We start from the raw sequence: 18,057 nt of genomic DNA, 5'->3' as shown, positions 1-18,057 counted from the left end.
AAAAAAAAAAAAAAAAAGCCATAAAATAAAAAGAAAAAGAAAAATTTAAATCATGCTTATAGATGCCCTTATGTCTCTGTCAGGCAGTTCTGTGTCAGACTCTTCTTGAGGACTTGTGTGGAGGAGCAGGACCTAGGAATGAAGCTGGAGTTCTCTCCGAGGTCTCCCTGAGAGCTGGGAGACTCGGGTCCGTGAGTGCACATCTCCAGGGCTCTGACTCTACGACGCATCTTGCGTTGATGAGAGTGGGTGCAAGTCGCTGCCCCGAAGGGTTTCCTCCTTAGTTCCTGCTTATCCGCGCGTAGAGGGGACACCCCGCCCAGCCTCCAGCTCCACCCTCCTCGGGTGCCCTGGAACACGCTCAAATAGAAACAGGACTTCTAGTTCACAGAAAGTCTTCGGGGCTGTTTATTTTTTCCTTCTCCGCTTGTATTTATGTGAAGCGTAAAACCCAGAGCCTGATGCACCACTGAAAGATGGGCTTACTTGTTTCCTTTTGTGTGAGAATCTCTTGCTCGCCTTTTGTCGCTAGTGTGGGTTCTTGTTTGACTGGCACGGCTTATTGGACTATAACAAGCGTAACTCTGCCTCTTTTGTCGCGGGACAATTCTCCCACAAATCCCGAACAGTGTGCATTCTTCCAACATACTATTGGGTGTGCACTGGAATTGAAAGAATTGCTGAGCCCCGCTCCTTCATCTCCTCCCCAATCTCTTTGTAATTTCCCCCCCTCTCCTCCTCCCCCACCCCGTCCCCTCCACCTCGCTGAAATGAACACTTTACCAGGCCGGAAACATTTAATCGTCTCCTTTTGAAAAAAATTAATTGAAACTTCTCCACTAGTTACCTTTTGTGTTAGTACTTAATGCAATTTTTTAAGAAAGAGCGGGAGGGGGGAAGAGGAGGGGCTGGCATATTTAATTTTTAAATGCCCCTATTGGTTTAAAAACAAAGGACGTTCGAGGTTTTACTCACCAAGAACAGGGAGAATCTTTGAAAGGATTTGCCTAGTTGTAAACCTTACAATTTTTGTAGTTAGGAGAATTACCACAAAGAACGGGGGAGAGTAGCTTTTGCAAGTTTTCTCTTATTTCAAGGAAAAAAAGAAAATCTACATAGTCAACACAAAACTACTAATATTTCACCACCCATTTTCTCGCATAATTGTGACATAAATTATGTCCTATTTCCCTTTGCATCTAATACCGCTCGTTTTGTCCCCTGACACTGCGTCTTTCTCTCGGTCCTGGTGGTTTGGTCGAGTTGTTCCTTGCCTTGAAAGTTACTAAGAAGGTGATGCTGTCTGGTGGGGGAGGGCAGGAGCGATGGGAATCCTTCTTCATTACTGAAAGCTGCGATTTATTTTAGCCTAATTGTAAAGTTACTGCAAATTGCTCAAAAGCTTTTTAAAGATCCCAGTGATTAGATTTTTTTAAAGGGGGGGGGGAGATTGCACGGACGAGGAGGGGCAGCTAAAAGGGGAAATAACACCTCTAATCCCGCTTCTGCTAAATAGGCTGCCAGCTTTTAAAATGAGTTTCTTTTCTATTAGTCAGAATATTATGCTAAGCCTTAAGCATTAGTTTTTTTATGTTGCCATAGCAGCCTTATTCCTGCAGGGTGGTGACCTGTGATGATTACAGTACAAAGCTTATAGGGTCTTGAAACCCCCTTTGAAGATGAAAAGTCTTTGATGGTTTATATTTATGCAAATCTCTTAGATATGATTTACCCAACTGAGACTGAATGGAGAGATGATTAAAATTCCCTTTTCCTTTGATATCCATTAATGGCTGAATATTTCTTAAATTTAAAATGGATATATATATCTATATACATAGATATAGATATGTTTTCAACTTTATTTACAAAAATATCTTTATCATACCTGTTTCTTTTTTTTATCTCTCCACATCTTATTAGATCTAGATAGACATAATAGATTTACAATTTAGATTGTGGGATTTTTTTTTTTCCCCTTGTGAAGGGGGGGTGGTGAGGGGAATCTGAGCGAGAGCTTTTGTATGTTTCCAGATGATAGATTTTGGAATTTGGGCTACCCCACTGACAGCCCGAGCTAGCTGTGAACTGGTCTCATGGAAAAAATTGGCGAGCTTTGGTCTTCAAAGAATTAAACTTCCTTTTTAAGGTCTTCCTAGGTAAGCTAAAAAATTATGGAGAAAAACCGTCCAAACAAAGGGTAGTGGTGCTACCATGCATAATACAGGTTCCACGCGGAAAGCCGCCGCCGGAACAGTCCTACTGGTGTCAGTGCTGGGCGGAAACAAAACCAGAGCGGCAGGTACAGCGAGACCGCATTGTTTCAAGGGCCTACATTTGCATTTAATGCAGAGAGGGCCAGGGGTCTCTGGTAAATATGTTTTCATGGCAAGCATTTAAACCAGGAATCTCTCCTTCCAGTCTGACTCCTAGGCCTCAAACTGCTCCTTAGGTGAAAAAAAAAAAAAGAAGTAGACATTTGGGGATTTGCTATTTAGTTTGGTGGGAACTTCATTACCTTTTTTTCTTTTCATTTTCTTTTTCCTTTTTAAATTTCTTTTGTGTGGAAAAGGAGACCAGGATGTTACTTCCTCAGGTCAAAGACTTAAATACTCTACTACTTCTATGTCTATAGTTCCAGGATTGTATATACCTTTTTCTTTCTTTCTTTCTTCTTTTTTTTTTTTTTTTCTTGTCACTAATCACCTATGACACTTTTGATTTTAGTTTGCAGGCAAATTTTCATTCCACTTAAAAGGCCGAAAACTCGAACAGCCAATGAATTTAATCCCTTTTGTGGAAACTGCAATGGGTTTGCTCAATTTTAAGGTAAGAAAACCATAGCATTGGGTACATAAGTTAGTACTTTAGCACCAAAAGAAAATCTTTGCTTTCAATTTTTAAGTCTAAAGTATTTTTAAAGACATTTTTAGCAAAGTCAACCTTGAGCATCATTTGTTATCTATGATCATCCAAAAACCAGCTTGTCAGCATCTTAGGAAACAAAGAAATTGGTTAAGTAAAAAAGAAAAGCCTCCTGATCCTACATATTTAAACAGAATATTTACATATCCCTAATAATAACTTTAATTAAATAACAACTGTGTAAATATATGCTTTGGATGATTACATCTATAGATAAAATGCACATGGAAAATTTATTTGTTACCCTTATGAGTTAACTTTGAATTGTTCTTTCGCTATCAGCAGCTTTTTCATGGAGAAATTTTCTGACCTCTTTGCAGTGTCATTATCCAGCCTCGGTAGCAACTAAGATTATTGTTTCTAAATTCATGTACACAAGTAATTGATAGTCTACTAAAAATATTTTTAAATCTATATACAGGAGAACTGGCGAGCCAAGTATTTTCTACCATTTTGTGGGGCCCGAAGCCTGGCCTGGCCTGGCCAGACCCTTCACTGGCCTGATTTTTCCCCTTTCCCTGTGGTTTTTTTTTTTTTTTTTTTTTTTTTTTTTTCCAAAATGCCTCTCACTCCCCCTGGCCTGTGGCAGCAACCTAGCATCCTTGAGCCCCTCCAGAGTTTCTAGCCCTCTTTTTTCTCTTCTCCCCCCAAGAGGGCAGGAGAAAAAAATCACTAAAAACAAAGGAAAAGGATAGTTGACCTGAGCTTGCTAGAGAGAGAATCTGTGAACAGATGCAGGAGAGGAAGCTGAGATCTGTGGGACGGTGCAGGAGGGGCCGGGTGCACATGTTTGGGGCAGTTTCAAGCCTGGCCTCGTGATCAGATCGTTTACACAAATAACCACAAATTCCTCCAGCCCACCCTAGAACCCTCAGAACAGAACCGACGACACATCTTCAAAGCAACCAGATTCATACAGTGATTTAATTTTAAGCACTGTTTTGCCATTTCATTCCATAATGTACTTAGGGGCCCTTACAACACCTGAAATTAATGAACAGTGTCCCTACTGGTCCCTCATTTCTTTCCACCCATGTGTATTAGAAGCTTATATCGCCACCTTTCAAGATTCCCAGTTCCATCTATGGCAAATGTTATTAATCTTCACTTTCATTCAGAGATGTCAAAGTTACTTTATTAACCCATCATGGAGTACTTGTTGCATTTTTATTTTTCCTTCTGAAGTTGTAGATTTTGTATCAGATTATTAAAGAATTCAGAGACCACTTACTTTTGATCCTAATGCAAATAATCAAATTAGTGTGAGTTTAAAATTCTTTCCTTCTCACCTGTTGTTTCATGTTTATTGTTTAAGAATCTCTTAAAGTAAAAACAAATTTGGGAAAAAATAAATATCTTATAGTACAATCGAAATGAGCTAACTTGAAGTTTCTGTAGAAGTTGGATGCCTTACAGTTTGAGCGTTGTGGTTATATTACCGTGTAGCACGGCTATTATTATAATCCACCGAGTGAAGCACGTGTCTACAGGGCTCTTATTTTGGATGTTGTTAAGTGGCTTTGGGAAGAGTTAAATGTGGGCTGCAGTTTTAGGCTGGGAGCCGAATCTCCCCAATGATGACACGGAAACCTGACTCCTTCTCTCCTGCTTCTCTGCTGCTTGCAGGCCGTGTGTGAAGAAACCCTGAAGATCGGGCCTCACGTGGGTCTTTTCCTAGATGCCGTTGTTTTTGGAGGAGAAGATTTTCGAGCCAGCATAGGTGTCAAAGTCTTTCCTCTCTCATGTCTCCCTCTGTGTGTGTGTGTATAATTTTTCTTTGCTGCTCACAAATGGACATTTACATAACAATGTATATTTACCAACCATGCAAATATCTGCTCAGGACAACGGCATAGACACCACTTCCTCATCATTTAGCGCTCATTGTAGTTGTCCTGCTTTCAGAATACTGCATTATTCTTTCTGTTCATTTATAAAATAATTAATAAAAAGCCTGTTGCAACCTCAGACATGTTTAGGTACATCTGGCATCACTAGCTCATAATAAATTTATCATACCAACAACCTTGCAATAACTTAGATATTTTATCTTCACGTCAGTCTGGGGCTGCCTAGGATTCTAAAACAAATTTAAGGCTCTTTTACATTGGCCCCAGGGAGTTATTTTCTCCATAACTGTAGTATGTAAATATAATTTAAGACAGATCTCAAATTTATCATAAAATATATTCCAGAATTCTTATTAAATATTAACAGGGACACTGCTGGTTTTCACCAGTTTCTTCGGCCCCTGCAGCTTTGGCTTCTAGGTAACTGGATGCATTGAGGACCAGGGCCACAGGGCCCCGTCCCAGGGATCTGGAGAGCCTGCCTCTGAGCAGTGAGCATCAGGCGTGGTCCAAGTAGAAACAGTGACACAACCCAGTCACCTCAGGATGAAGAAAGGAATTTATCTTAATGCCAGTCTTTCCACGAGATTTCCGTGTAGCTGACAATTCAGCGGGCTACGGGGGCAGATTGACGCTTTGTGCCTCTCCCAAAATGAGTGTCCTTCTCATTCCCCGAGTGGCCCAGCCAGATGTTTGGTTCTAAACCCCAGTCAGGACAGGGTCACATGCCCAGCACAATGGGCTTGGCCTAGCACCCGCCGTTCTGTGCCCGGCATGAGAGGCAGGCGGCCTTCCTGTGTAGCTTTCTGGCCACTTCTTGTGGAGCTGTCTTGGGGTTGACACGTCCGAGCAGTGACAAGAAGGGAAAAGTCAGGAATCCCTGGGACCCTGATTCCACCCCCTGAGAGGAGGAGGGGCCTTTCCTTGATGCCTGCAGAGGTGGCTGTGTTAAAGGAAACAGACACATGAGATTTAACACTGCCTGCCCGCGCCCCCTCTTCCTTTCTATTTGAAGAATTACTATTTTGCTGAGGAGCAATTCCTAGGAAAACATACATATCTTTGCAAACTGAGCTTTAATGAGAATTATCTAGGTTTGTTTTCCAAAGTTAAAGTCTCTTTTTGTGTCCACATCCCATTTTCAGGTGCAACAAGTAGTAAAGAAACGCAGGACATCCTCTACGCCCGACAAAAGATTGTCGTCGTGGCCAAGGCCTTTGGCCTACAAGCCATAGACCTGGTGTACATTGACTTCCGGGATGAAGAGGGGCTGCGTAGACAGTCGAGAGAGGCCGCTGCCATGGGCTTCACCGGTAGGACTCTGATGATATCTTAGAAGCTGTGGTTAGACTAGAAAGCACTGTGGAAAAAAATAGAAAATTTGCCCACAAGTACGTTTCTCATGTCCTCAGAGATTACATATAATTATTCTGCAGCCAACAACACGAAAAGGCCGAGAACAACCACCACCTGCCAAATCAATTGTCAGCTTTCTCTTTGGCTCTGCAAACCAAAAAGCAAGCCACTTGTTTTACTTCCTCGTTATATTCATTGCCTCTTTTCCTCCCTCCTCTTCAGTATTTTAGTACAGTTTGGGCAGAGCCGAACCATAGCTGAAGGAAACCGTTTTTACAGGAGTGTTTTCGAGGGAATTGCCATAAAAATTCGGGGTCATGCGTGAATGGAAATTTTCTTAAAATAGCCCAAATATTCATTTATTTGTGAAGGAAAATTTCTGATCTCCTTCTCTGATTGATTTTTACTCAGAACTAGTTTTTTGTCCTGCTGCCACTTTCTCTCCTGCCTCCCAGTAAGTGACCTGGCGACACTTACCGGCCTTGGCTGGCACTAGGATCAGCAGGTCCCTCACAGCCCAGCCTGCGGCACAGGAGGGCAGCTCTATCACCCTGCTCCTGTAGGCCTGGGGAGCAACTGAAAATTGGGATTTTTTTTTTTTCATTTGCAACAGAAATCTATTTTTTTTTGAAAACCACAATAATTTCCTATGTATAAACACACATGTGAACACACATGTAACCGGCAACCACAGGAAAAAAATACCATATGCTCTTTTATTCTTATCTGTCCTCATGCTGAAAGTTCTAAGAATATTTATACTAGAAATATACCCAAATAATAAAGAGAAAACAAGCACCCTGCTATCCTTGTTATAGATCTTGGGGAATTGTGTCTCATTAGGGTTACTGCAAGAAGGACCTCATACAGTGCCCTCAGATGTAAAAGGTACCTTGATGGTTGATGTTTTAACCTGAAATAAAATCAAAAGATGTAGAAAGCCATAGAACAGCCAGGCACAGTAGCACACAAGTGTGATTCCCAACTCCTTGGGAGGCTGAGGCAGGAGGATCACAAGTTCGAAACCAGCCTGGACAACTTAATATGAGCCTCAAAATTTAAAAAACAAAAAGGGCTGAGGATGTCACTGAGTGACATAATGACCCTGGGTTCCATTCCGAATACCACAAAAGTGAAAAAAACAAAACGAAACAATATTATCAACAATAAGGTTGTGTTAGGATTAAAGCGCTGACGTTTGCCTTTTATATGCTTAAAACAAAGAACTAAAATAAATGAAGACCTTAAGTTTTAAAATTAAAAAATCAATGTGATCCCTTAGAGATACAGTTTTCAGTGATCCAAACTATCACTGCTTCCTACATTTAACAGAGACTGGGAAAGGAAGGTGTCCCTCCCTCCACCTCCTCCCAGGCCTGTGCTTGTCCTGCCTCTTCCCAGGACCTGACTAGCATGTGGCTCCAATGGGAAAGTTGGAGAAAAACTCCACGCAATCTATCTAATAGCCCCGGACGTTGCTGGGCTAAAACACGTGGCACTGGCTGCCAGGCAGCCAGATGTTGTTTCGAAATGAGAACTAATTCAATAAAAAAGAGAAAGCCCTGGCCTGAATTCCCAGCCCTGGGTACAAGTTTCCTCAGCTTCCTCTGGAGTCATGTTTGCCCCAGAGCTTCAAAGGGAGCTTAAGGGGATCCCTAAGATAGAAGACTGAATTAAGTTGGTCCCCAATTCAATCACAGAAGACAGGCGATTTTAAATCAGGTTTAAATTTCTAGATTGTTCCCAACTCAGCACGAAAAACTTATGGGCCTGGCACGATTATTTCTCCATGACAGGGAGCATTAAATCACAGAGACCAGAGGTGGGCCACAGTGCCCTCGATGTACTCACACGAATGTGGCCACAGACGCGGGCCACGCTCTAAGGCCATTTTGCCATTTATTTTTACAGAGGTCATTGTTGTACCATTTATGTTTCTACATACTAATCAAAAAGTAATTAAAAGATAGGAGATTTTTTGCAATATTTTAAAATGTTTTTTTTACTGAGTATTTTAGACCATTCATGGTCTATTTGTACTAACTGTTTGGCATGTAATTGCCATACTTTGGACCTCACATAAGAAGGGAGGAAAAGAAGAAAAAGAATAAAAGAAGGGAAGGAAGAAGGAATAAGCACTGTGACTCAACTCTGAAATATCTGTCAGAAGCAGGTGGTAGAAAGGGCTAGAACCCAGGGGCAGCAGTGTGTTATCTGTGACAGTACTGGTGAGGAAGACTGAATGTGGGCAATAAGGATGTGCTGTACTATATATATATATATATATATATATATATATATATTCTTAATAAATCGTAGTTGTTTAAAAGTTAGTCTTACACCAACCGTGCACAGTGGTTTCTCTTCTGCAGTCATTACTTCATGGTGTCATGATCCATGTTGATGGATTTTAAATCAATGCATTGGCTGTATAAATAGCCATCAACTTTGGGATTTTTTTTTTTTAAATAAAAAGACACCCAAACTAAATCTAGGAATAAAGCTTTGCCCGCCGACTTAGTCATTACAGTTACTCTAGTACTACACGCTGAGAAGAAAGATTATAAATATGAAGCGTTATAGGTTTTCTTCTTTTTCACAGTCTTTTGTAGAAGACAAAAATGACACCATCATACAGTTACCTAAAAGACTTGACAGGTATTGATTTAAAGCAAGATATATCAAGTGGTACTGTAAAAAGGATTTCATGGTCATAAATTTTAATGTTGTCCAATTTTGCACCCTCTCAGTAACTTGTCAATAATAACTCTTCTGGACAAAATATTAGCTTCGTTTCCACATGGCATTTGAGTCTGGGATACAGCTGTTGAGGTATAGAAGAAGGCGGTGAGAGACAGCCTCGCACGTGAATGCACGTGCCCTTCCGACGCCTCACACGTCTCAAAATTAACCTCACTCCCAAAATATAAGTACTTGGCAGCCACCAAAGATTTCACGATACTTGCAGGAGCTCCTGTCTGCTCCTCACACTGTAGTGCCAGGCTCAGGAGCTTCCCATGAAACTTGGCTTTTTACACATCAGTGGAAATTATGTACATAAATTATGAAATTCAAGACTAACAGTTAGTAGGAAATGACTGCAGGAACTGACAGCCTTTATTAAAATTGTAACTATTAGATTACTTAAATATATTCAATACCTACTCTTCAAAAGAGTTCTCGTTTGTCATCATTCATGTTATGTTTCTAGAAATTATTCTTCAAAGAATTTAAATCTTTATTTATATAGATTTTTGATGTTTTATTAGCATGCCAACAGATAAGAAAGAAGTAGCAACACGGAGGTATTTTAATCATGCCACTGTAAAGCAAATAGCTTTTATTGATCTACTTAAATTCCTTTTCATGAAATACTGAAACATTTTTCTAAAGCCATGGTTCTTTCCTATTGGACAAAATAATGACAGTAACAGGAGTTGGCATTTTATAAAACATGCAGCATGGACTAGATGTTAAAACCATTTTAAATGAAAAGCTAATTGATATATCAACAAATACACAGAGTGAATGACTATTAAGTATATATTCATTTTTAAAGAGGTAAATTATATCTATAACCTTATCATGTAATAAAATATGCCATCATTATTATAACCACATTAAATTATGTTGCATTTTATTAATTACCTGACTGGATTCCCAACTTCCCTGATTGATAAATTGTTTTCCTAATGACAGTATGATTTCATTGAACCCTGACTCTTATGTTTGTATGATGTTTTTGTTTAAAATCCTTAAACTTCAAAACAAATCATAATTTTTTTATCTGTTTCTATATACCTAATATTTCTTCTGGAATATGTAAATTGCTATAAATAAGGAAATAACCAGTCTTCATTCTATAAATATAAAGGAGAAATCTGGATATTTTGAGGCTAGAGAAATTTTCTGTAATTTTTTATTTTAAAAATTAGAATAATCTACAGGTCACATTGGTCAAATCTGCCTTCTATTTTATTGTACTGAATATACTTTTTTACTGAAATTCAGTTTTTTATTATGGGTTAGAAATGACACATTTGAAAGACAGAAAATAAAAAAACATAAAGACAGAAAATCAAATGTATTATTACAAGATAGCATTTGATATTAATATCGCCGTAATGCCTGCTTCCATAATCCCTGTGAAAACGGACATAGCATTCCTACAAGAAACCACGGAAGGTGGCATAAGCCTACAGCATAAGCAAAAGAAGACTTACAAATTTGAGAGAATTCTCACTGAATTTCATTTTCCTTTAACCCAAGATAATTGCTGTCATTTATGGATATCACCCATTAACAGTCACTGAGCTGCCTCGTTATCCACCTGTAACTAAAACTGAGGGATTAAAAAAAAAAATAAAAATAAAACTGGGGGATAGATAATCTGACTGAAACCCTTCCACAGCTCAGAAACACGGTGCCTTCCATTGCTGTGTCTGCTCTTCCGTGCTTTTCTGGAAAGGCCTGCCTCATGACAGGGTTTGCCTTTTTTTTTTTTCTCTCTTCACAAAAAGTTCTAAACTCATGATTTAGCACATGGCCTGGGCGCATTCCGGATCTTTTTGTGGTGGGCACATTTTGTCTGAACGTGTATCAGTGGTGTGAGGCTCCGGTGCTCCTCTTCTCTTGTAGGTAAGCAGGTGATCCACCCGAACCAGATCGCCGTGGTCCAGGAGCTGTTCACCCCTGCCACGGAGAAAATCCAGTGGGCTGAAGAACTAATTGCTGCTTTTAAAGAGCATCAGCAATTAGGAAAGGTAAATGTTTCATTAATGCCTTGGCTGGACCTGGTGTTTAAAATTCTGTAGGGAAGAATTTTTTTTTAAAAAATGAGTGAATGGTTTTAGGAGAGTTCATTGTATTTGGTGAGGTGGACACAAGCTTCGTCATCTAAAGGTAGATTCTCCCATCCACGCATTTCACTAGCAGCCTCTCAAGTCTCTCATTTTATTCTTTTCATAAACTATATTGGCAGCCTGAGAGAAAATAGAAGTCTGTTTAGTTTTTCCTCTACAGACTTCAGTGCAGCATTCATATGAAAATAATTTTAGATCAAAGTGAGAGCAAGTTGTAATGAAATAAACACAGTTTGACCAAATGGTTCTTGCGGAGAAAAGAAATAAATTTCAAGTTATTTTAATTTGGGGGGGAGGGAGGACCAAAATCTCCTCTGGTTTAGTCATTTAAGAGTGGGAGGTTGTATGTGTGTTTGTACCAATTTCTGGACCTGCGATTTGGATCGAATGGAAAGCAAATTAACACTGGAGTACGGTTGTTCCTAATTTAGTGCGTCATTGAGCCCCGTTTCCTGCTCTGTGGGTTTCTGCTATGTAAATATTGCAGTGGTAATGCACAATCTGTCTCCACTTTGTGCCAGTAACACTTAAATTAGGTGTCGCCTGAAGGAAGATTTTATGCTAGTTGCAGCATTGTCAGTTAATTATCTTAAAGGTTATTTGCAATAATACCGCTTGCCTCTTTGTACGAGGGCAGGAAAGTTACATGTATAAATCTATCCTAGAGGTAATCTCTAAACTCAGCCTGTGACTTCCATAAGGAATGAACTTTCCAGGCTTTCAATGCAAATTACTTTGGGAAGAAAGAATATGGAAAAATTATTAAGGCTGTAAATGTTAATCAGCCTCCTTTGCTCTCCCCTCCCACAAACATACACACAAAAAGATGAAAAGAAAACAACTGGTTTTCAGTGATGAACCTGTGACACTCATGTGAGATTCATGTGAGAGGTGTCGCCTGCGCTTTCTCTGGCAGCAAGAATACCTGAAAATCCTAGAATTTACAGAAGTAGGTAGCATTACTAAGTGGGTCATTCCCTGTGGACATCTGCCTTCAACCACGACCATGTGTGCATGTTCACACACACACACACACACACACACACACACACACACACACGGGCTCATCTTTGCACAAACTCACACCTAATATTCCAAAGCAGAATTTGTTACATTGGAAACATCCAACTTGGACATGTACCAACTTCATGATAAATAGCATATTTCACTTCACATCAATAGTGGCCATCAGAGAAATAACGCATTTTATAGAAAAATATTTTCAGGTTGACAGTGTATTTTTGTGTCCATTTCTACATCTTAACCCAAAAATCAAAATCTTGCATGAATAAACATGGATATTTGTCTAGCAAGAGGAGCATGGACACTCCTTCCTACATGCAAACTCCCCTCCTTCGGCTCTCTCCCACACCTGCCTTACAGATACACACACGAAATGCCTTGCGTGCCTACAGCAGCTGAGTCCCCACGCATTAAACACTTTCTGCTGAGACAGGAAACTGAGGCAGCCTGTGCTCCATTTAGATGACAGACAACAGAGTTCCAGGGTGGGCTCGCATCGCCCCAATGAGCCATCCCCACGGGGTCTGCCATGGGGTGGCATCAGAGGCTTCACCTGTTATTGTAAGAAATGAGGGTACGGGAGAGTCACCCCACATTTCAGCAACCAGCTTAAAAAAAAACTCCAACCAGAAATGCACTTTTCCTGGCACTTAAGTTCATGAATGAGGAAAACAACCGATTCCCATTGTACCTGGAAAATATTCTTTTTTTTTTTTTTTTCAGAACTGGGGATTGAGCTATCTCCCCAACCCTGGAAAATATTCTTTGAAGGGAAAATTGCCCCAAAGTTGCCTATGCCTGTTGATGAGGGCAACTTAAATGTTAGGATCTGAGCTATTTGGGGTTTTTTATGTGTGTTTTAAATAAGAGCTGTCCTCTTGGTGGGGCATAAGCCTTCACAATAGTGCGGCAGGACAGCTTTTCTTAACACACAACCGTAGAAAATGGAGCAGAGGATGGACTGTTGGGTCATTTCCTCCCTGCCCCATTCTTGGAAGTTTGTCTCCTACAGCAAACTCTCCTGGTGCTTTGTCTAGCAAGGTTTAAATGATCCAAGTAATAAGGCTTCCAGTAGGGGCATCTGGTTATTTTATCCAGTTAGCATGTTTCTTTCACTTTGCCTATAAACTGGCTGGTCACAGAAATTGGGCCTGCAGGTAGGTGACTCTAGGTCATATGGGGTTCTTGGGGTTTTAAATAGTGTGGGTTCTATTTGCAAAGATTTTGATAAATAGGTTGTGCAATTGTAGAAAGTGATCACCTCTGACAAACATCTGATCTGTTTTATTTGAAATGTGACACGCTGATGAAAACACAAGCCCTCCAATACTTTGCCCAAAGCACAGGTGACTCTCAAATGTGGGAGATGGTGGCTGGGGTTCCGTGAGGCACTCTGTGGTTTCTCAGAGCCTACTGTCACCGTGAAAAGGCTATCCAAGTTAGGCTTGTGTGTAGAAAAGACCCCAGAAGGCAAGAGTATCTATTGTTGCTTTTCTCTACTCCTTCCTGCTTCTGTCTTAAATTCTACCCTGAGACCAAAGGCACAGCAAAGTGCATGGTTAATGCTGGCCACTCGTGTTTCTGTAGTAGTTCTAGTTTTTTTATTGTTGCTGTTGCTGTTGTTGTTGAAAATTAAGTCATGTATTTTCTTCCCACCCTCCCTCTCCAAAGAACAGAAATCATGGGAATACTTAGATCATGAGCAGATAAATTCTTGGGGTTCAGTCTTTGATATCACAAAATTCTATCTTATTTCAATTAGAAGTTCTGTGAAAATAAAGTTTGATAGACTCAATATAATGTCAGACAAAGAAAAAACACTTTATATTAAAATAATCGTGGTAATGAACCCATAAAATCCCGCACTGTTTGGCAGGCGCTAGTGTTTATAGTGGTACTGTTTCAGCTCAGAGATTTTCAGGCTAAAGAATTCTGCCTGGCACAATGGTCCCCTGTGCTAAGAACACAGGCAACGGACTGATATTAGGGACTTCAGGTTTCCTTCTATTAAAATCTCTCAGAGAAATGTAAACACTCTACATAGTAATCTCTGTGATTTTAATTCCCAGAAAGTAAAATATTTTTAATTTAACTGACATAGTTGTAAAGTATCCAACCACAATATTAATAAACTGATTCTTTCTCTCATCCTTTCAGAAAATGTGTTTGGAGATACAACCCACATGTCATTAATTATTCTAGCTTCAAACTATTTGGTAAAATATTTAAGCCAGAATAAATCATTCCCATGTGGTTTGTTTTAAATTTATAAAGGAATTTCTAAAAAATTCATTTCATTTTTGATGTTATATTTTCATAATAATGGTAATTCCAATAATATTTGAAAACCCATTCAGAACTGCATTTGGTATTGACTTTGTAAAGAAATGTGATTTTTTTTTTTAAGGTGGCAAATTAAGAAACATGATTTTAACAGTTCTTTTTTTAATCAAGGACTTTATAGTGTGAAAACTGGATAATTAAAATCTTCCCAAGCAAATAGTCAATATTGACATCAACAGCAACTATAATTTATGTAGAAATGAGTACATGTAGCAGACATGTTAATACAATATATATGGACTTTCAAGTATATTTGATAATGTTTATTTTTCACATCTATATTAGGAATTATATTTTTTCTTATCATTTATTAGCCAAAAGTGACAGCTAAAGTAGACAGCTTTTTTAAAAAATTAAAAATGATTATTAGTCATAGTAAACCTTACTATTAGAATCAAGCATTTCCTTCTAAATGGGAACTCTACACAAAAAATGTAAAGGAATAGCAAAAAAAAAAAAAAGTGATAGATGTTTAAAGGTGTTCTGCTAGTATATTCCTGTTTCTGCAGTATCTGGCCACAAACAGGTCTTTGCCTTTTTTCTAGTTTTCTAATAAGCCTCCTGTTTTATTCCTATCATTGCTGTAAGTGCTTTGTTTGGGCTTGAAAGGATTTTGTTTGACTTTTTCAATATTTTTCATTCATCATGGCTTCACAAGCTGGCTAAAGACCAAGGAAGGGGAAATGTTTCGTCTTTAAAATCTAGGTTCAGTTAACAATTACGAGGGTCAGGAACAAAGTCACTACCTGACATAACAATTGTAAATATCACACATAGCAGGAACATTCGAATTTCACTCATGAGAGCACAATGGTGCAAATTACTGAGCTAAAATTAATAAGCACATCCTGTCTTGGATCATAAATTAGAAACGCATCCCTTCATAAGGAAAGAAAATAGAAAGGATAAGGTTTTTTTCCCTCATGTGAATCTTTTCATCTAGAAAATTACAAACAATCATAGATCTCTCCCCTCCCAAATACTGAAGTCAAATTATTTTCGAAGGTATCTGACGCGGCACGCGCACCTTTCATTTTTGTTGCCAAATGCAGGCCCTTACAAAAGAAATACTGCTCGGTCCAGATGGTTTTCTTGAAGTCTCCCTCAGAGAGCTCAGACAAGTCTCTCCAGCCAAAAATATTGCTTCCGCTTATTCAAGTGCCAGAAATCCTACTGCCACTCTTTCACGCAGATCAAATAAACCATCTAAAGAGTTGGTTGTTGTCTTTGTCAACTGAAAGGGTTGTCGTCCACTAATAGACGACAATGTGTCCTCCCACACCGCCACCCACAGCCTTTTTCCCTTTATTTGGGAGCAGGAACACGCAAAATCAGAACCAACAGCAGAACTCCACTTTGGAGATTCTTAATGATTGCCCCCCATGGGCCTTGTTCATTTACTCTTTTCAAAACTACGTGCAATAATTTTGACTTTAAGAAAGCTAATTCTTAGAAAAGCTGAGAGTCTGCCAGTGGTGACCATGTGACTGGTTTGATTAATGCCGAATTGCAAGTTTTGAAACAAGGGAGTGAAATCCTAACGCTCATTGCATCCTAGTTTGTGGGGTTTTAGTGGCAAGTGGCTGGGTCAGGGTTAGAGAATTTTTTACGTAGGTGAAATCTGTTAACTTTTTAAGTTGTTTCTTTCATCCTGAATTAAAACATTTTTAAAGTTTAATCACAATATTTTTGGTTATTTTTTTCCTACTCATTTTTTATTTTAAAAAATATTCTTTGATCTAGATAAAATCTCAGAGATCGCTTAGTCAGATTCCTGCAGTTGATGACTGAAACCAGCAAGGGTTGGATTATTGGAAGTTGTCCACAGCCACTCATGACCAGCGAGGTGACGGAGGTGTGACTGCATTTCAGGGCCCCATTGATAAAAAGGATATGAACATAGTTCGCTTAAATGTGGATTGAGTTGGGTCACCATGAACACCCATACTAATCTTTAAACCTGGACAGGGCCTTGAAACAGGCCATGCCCAGCAAAACGGGAATTTGGGTAGGAGAGATTTCGGTGTGTGGGACACGAACCACCATTTTGGACTTTGCTCCTCCTGTGCCACGCAGCCTGGCTCCTGTCCACGCAGCTGTCCTGCCAGGCCTCCTGGGTTGGCCCTGCCTGCTGCACACCCTCTTCCCTCCCCTCCGCCTCCTCACCCAGCCTCCCAAGGTGTCCTGGAAACTTCACCTGGGGCAAGGAGGTCACGTGAAGCCCCAGCTGCCTGCGATCTCACACGGCGGATGGGCCCCCAGTGCACTGTGCCTAGCTCAGCCTGTGGCTGTGCCCCAGCCTGCCTCCTGGGGTATGACAGTAGGGTCGTGCCAGGGTGGAAGGGGCGTCTGCCCGCGCCTTGCATCTCCTGCTCTTCCTGCAGGCTCTGCCACTGTGTCCACGTGTGATCCTGCTCCTCCTCCTGGTGCTCCCAGCTCTGTCTTCCTCCCCTCTCCGCACCCCACTGTTGCTCTCTAACTCATTACTCCAGGGAAGGTGACAGCACCCTTTTCCTTTCCTTGTGGTTGTATTTATTAAGGAATTTCATCATCCCTTTAATATTAAAAGCCAGCAAATGGAATTTAATTTTATTAAAAGTATAAATCAGGCACTTCTAGAATCCTCTATTTTTTTGACTTTAGGTTAGTGGGACACAGTGACAAAAGCTGGGGTGGTCTGTCACTACTACTCTAGAGAATTTTCTCTGCAGTCCACACCCTCCCTGACTCAGCTTGGACAGAGGGCACAAGAAGTGCAGGTAGCATTACCACCTAGCTGGTGTCCAAGTTCCTAGCAGTGCTGGAGAGACAGGACTGGATACGCGTCCAACAGTGTAGATGAAACTGACTGTTGCTCTCCAGAAAAACTGAAAGAAAAATTTTTATCAGTTATTGATCATGTTGTACCTTTAGAAGTGCACCAGTACACCAGGTGTGACAGCACACACCTGTAATCAAAACATTCTGGGAGGCTGAGGCAGGAGGATCCTAAATTCAAGCTGAGGTTGGGCAAGTTAGCAAGACTCTCAAAATTTGAAAAAAAAAAAAAAATTTTTTTTTAAGGGCTGGCGATATATAGCTCAGCGCAAAGGTCCTTGACTTAATTCCTAGTGGGGTTCTGGGGAGATAGCTCAGTGACATTAAGTGTCTACCTGGCAAGTGCAAGGTCCTGTGTTCAATCCCTAGCTCCCTGTAACCCCAGAACCCAGGAGGCTGAGGCAGGAGGATCATTGTGAGTTCGAGACCAGCCTGATCTACAAATTGAACTCAAGGCCAGCCTGAACTATATAATGAGACCCTGTCTCAAAAAGGCAAAAAAAAAAAAAAAAGGCTTTAATTCTCAGTGGTGGGAGCCATATCTGAGCCAGATACAGTGATACAAACCTGTAATCTTAGCACTAAGGGAGGCTGAGGCAGGAGGGTTATAAGTTCAAGTTTCACTTGGACAATTTAGCAAAATTTGTTTCAAAATGAAAAATTAAAAAAAAAAATAATTGAAAAGCTAAGGCTGTAGATTAGTTAGTAGAGTGCCCTTGCTGTAGTTCCCCAGCACCAAAAAAACAAGCATCAGTAGTTCAATAAATCTTTTTTTTTTTTTTTTTTAAACAGGGATTGAACTCAGGCCCTCTTGCTTGCCAGGCAAACACTTATTCTACTGAGCCATCTCCCCAACCTCTCAGTAAGTCTTTAAAACGTCT

At 40.1% G+C, this 18,057-nt stretch overlaps 1 protein-coding gene across 2 annotated transcripts in view; it reads left to right on the top strand.

The window, feature by feature from the left end:
- Clybl (citrate lyase beta like) overlaps positions 1-18,057 on the top strand; it is a 250,878-nt gene that overhangs the window by 218,758 nt on the left and 14,063 nt on the right. For both annotated transcript variants that reach the window (XM_023715243.1, XM_023715244.1), the window contains exons 4-7: positions 2,728-2,829; positions 4,552-4,645; positions 5,921-6,088; positions 10,770-10,894. In XM_023715243.1, coding sequence (XP_023571011.1) covers positions 2,728-2,829; positions 4,552-4,645; positions 5,921-6,088; positions 10,770-10,894 — 489 coding nt within the window. The remainder of the gene's footprint in view (positions 1-2,727; positions 2,830-4,551; positions 4,646-5,920; positions 6,089-10,769; positions 10,895-18,057) is intronic.

The sequence above is a fragment of the Octodon degus genome, unplaced genomic scaffold (assembly GCF_000260255.1).
Source record: "Octodon degus isolate 3935 unplaced genomic scaffold, OctDeg1.0 scaffold00039, whole genome shotgun sequence".
Taxonomy (NCBI): Eukaryota; Metazoa; Chordata; class Mammalia; order Rodentia; family Octodontidae; genus Octodon; species Octodon degus.
The sequence above is the reverse complement of the archived record's forward strand: the minus strand, read 5'-3'. Positions and strand labels throughout refer to the sequence as shown.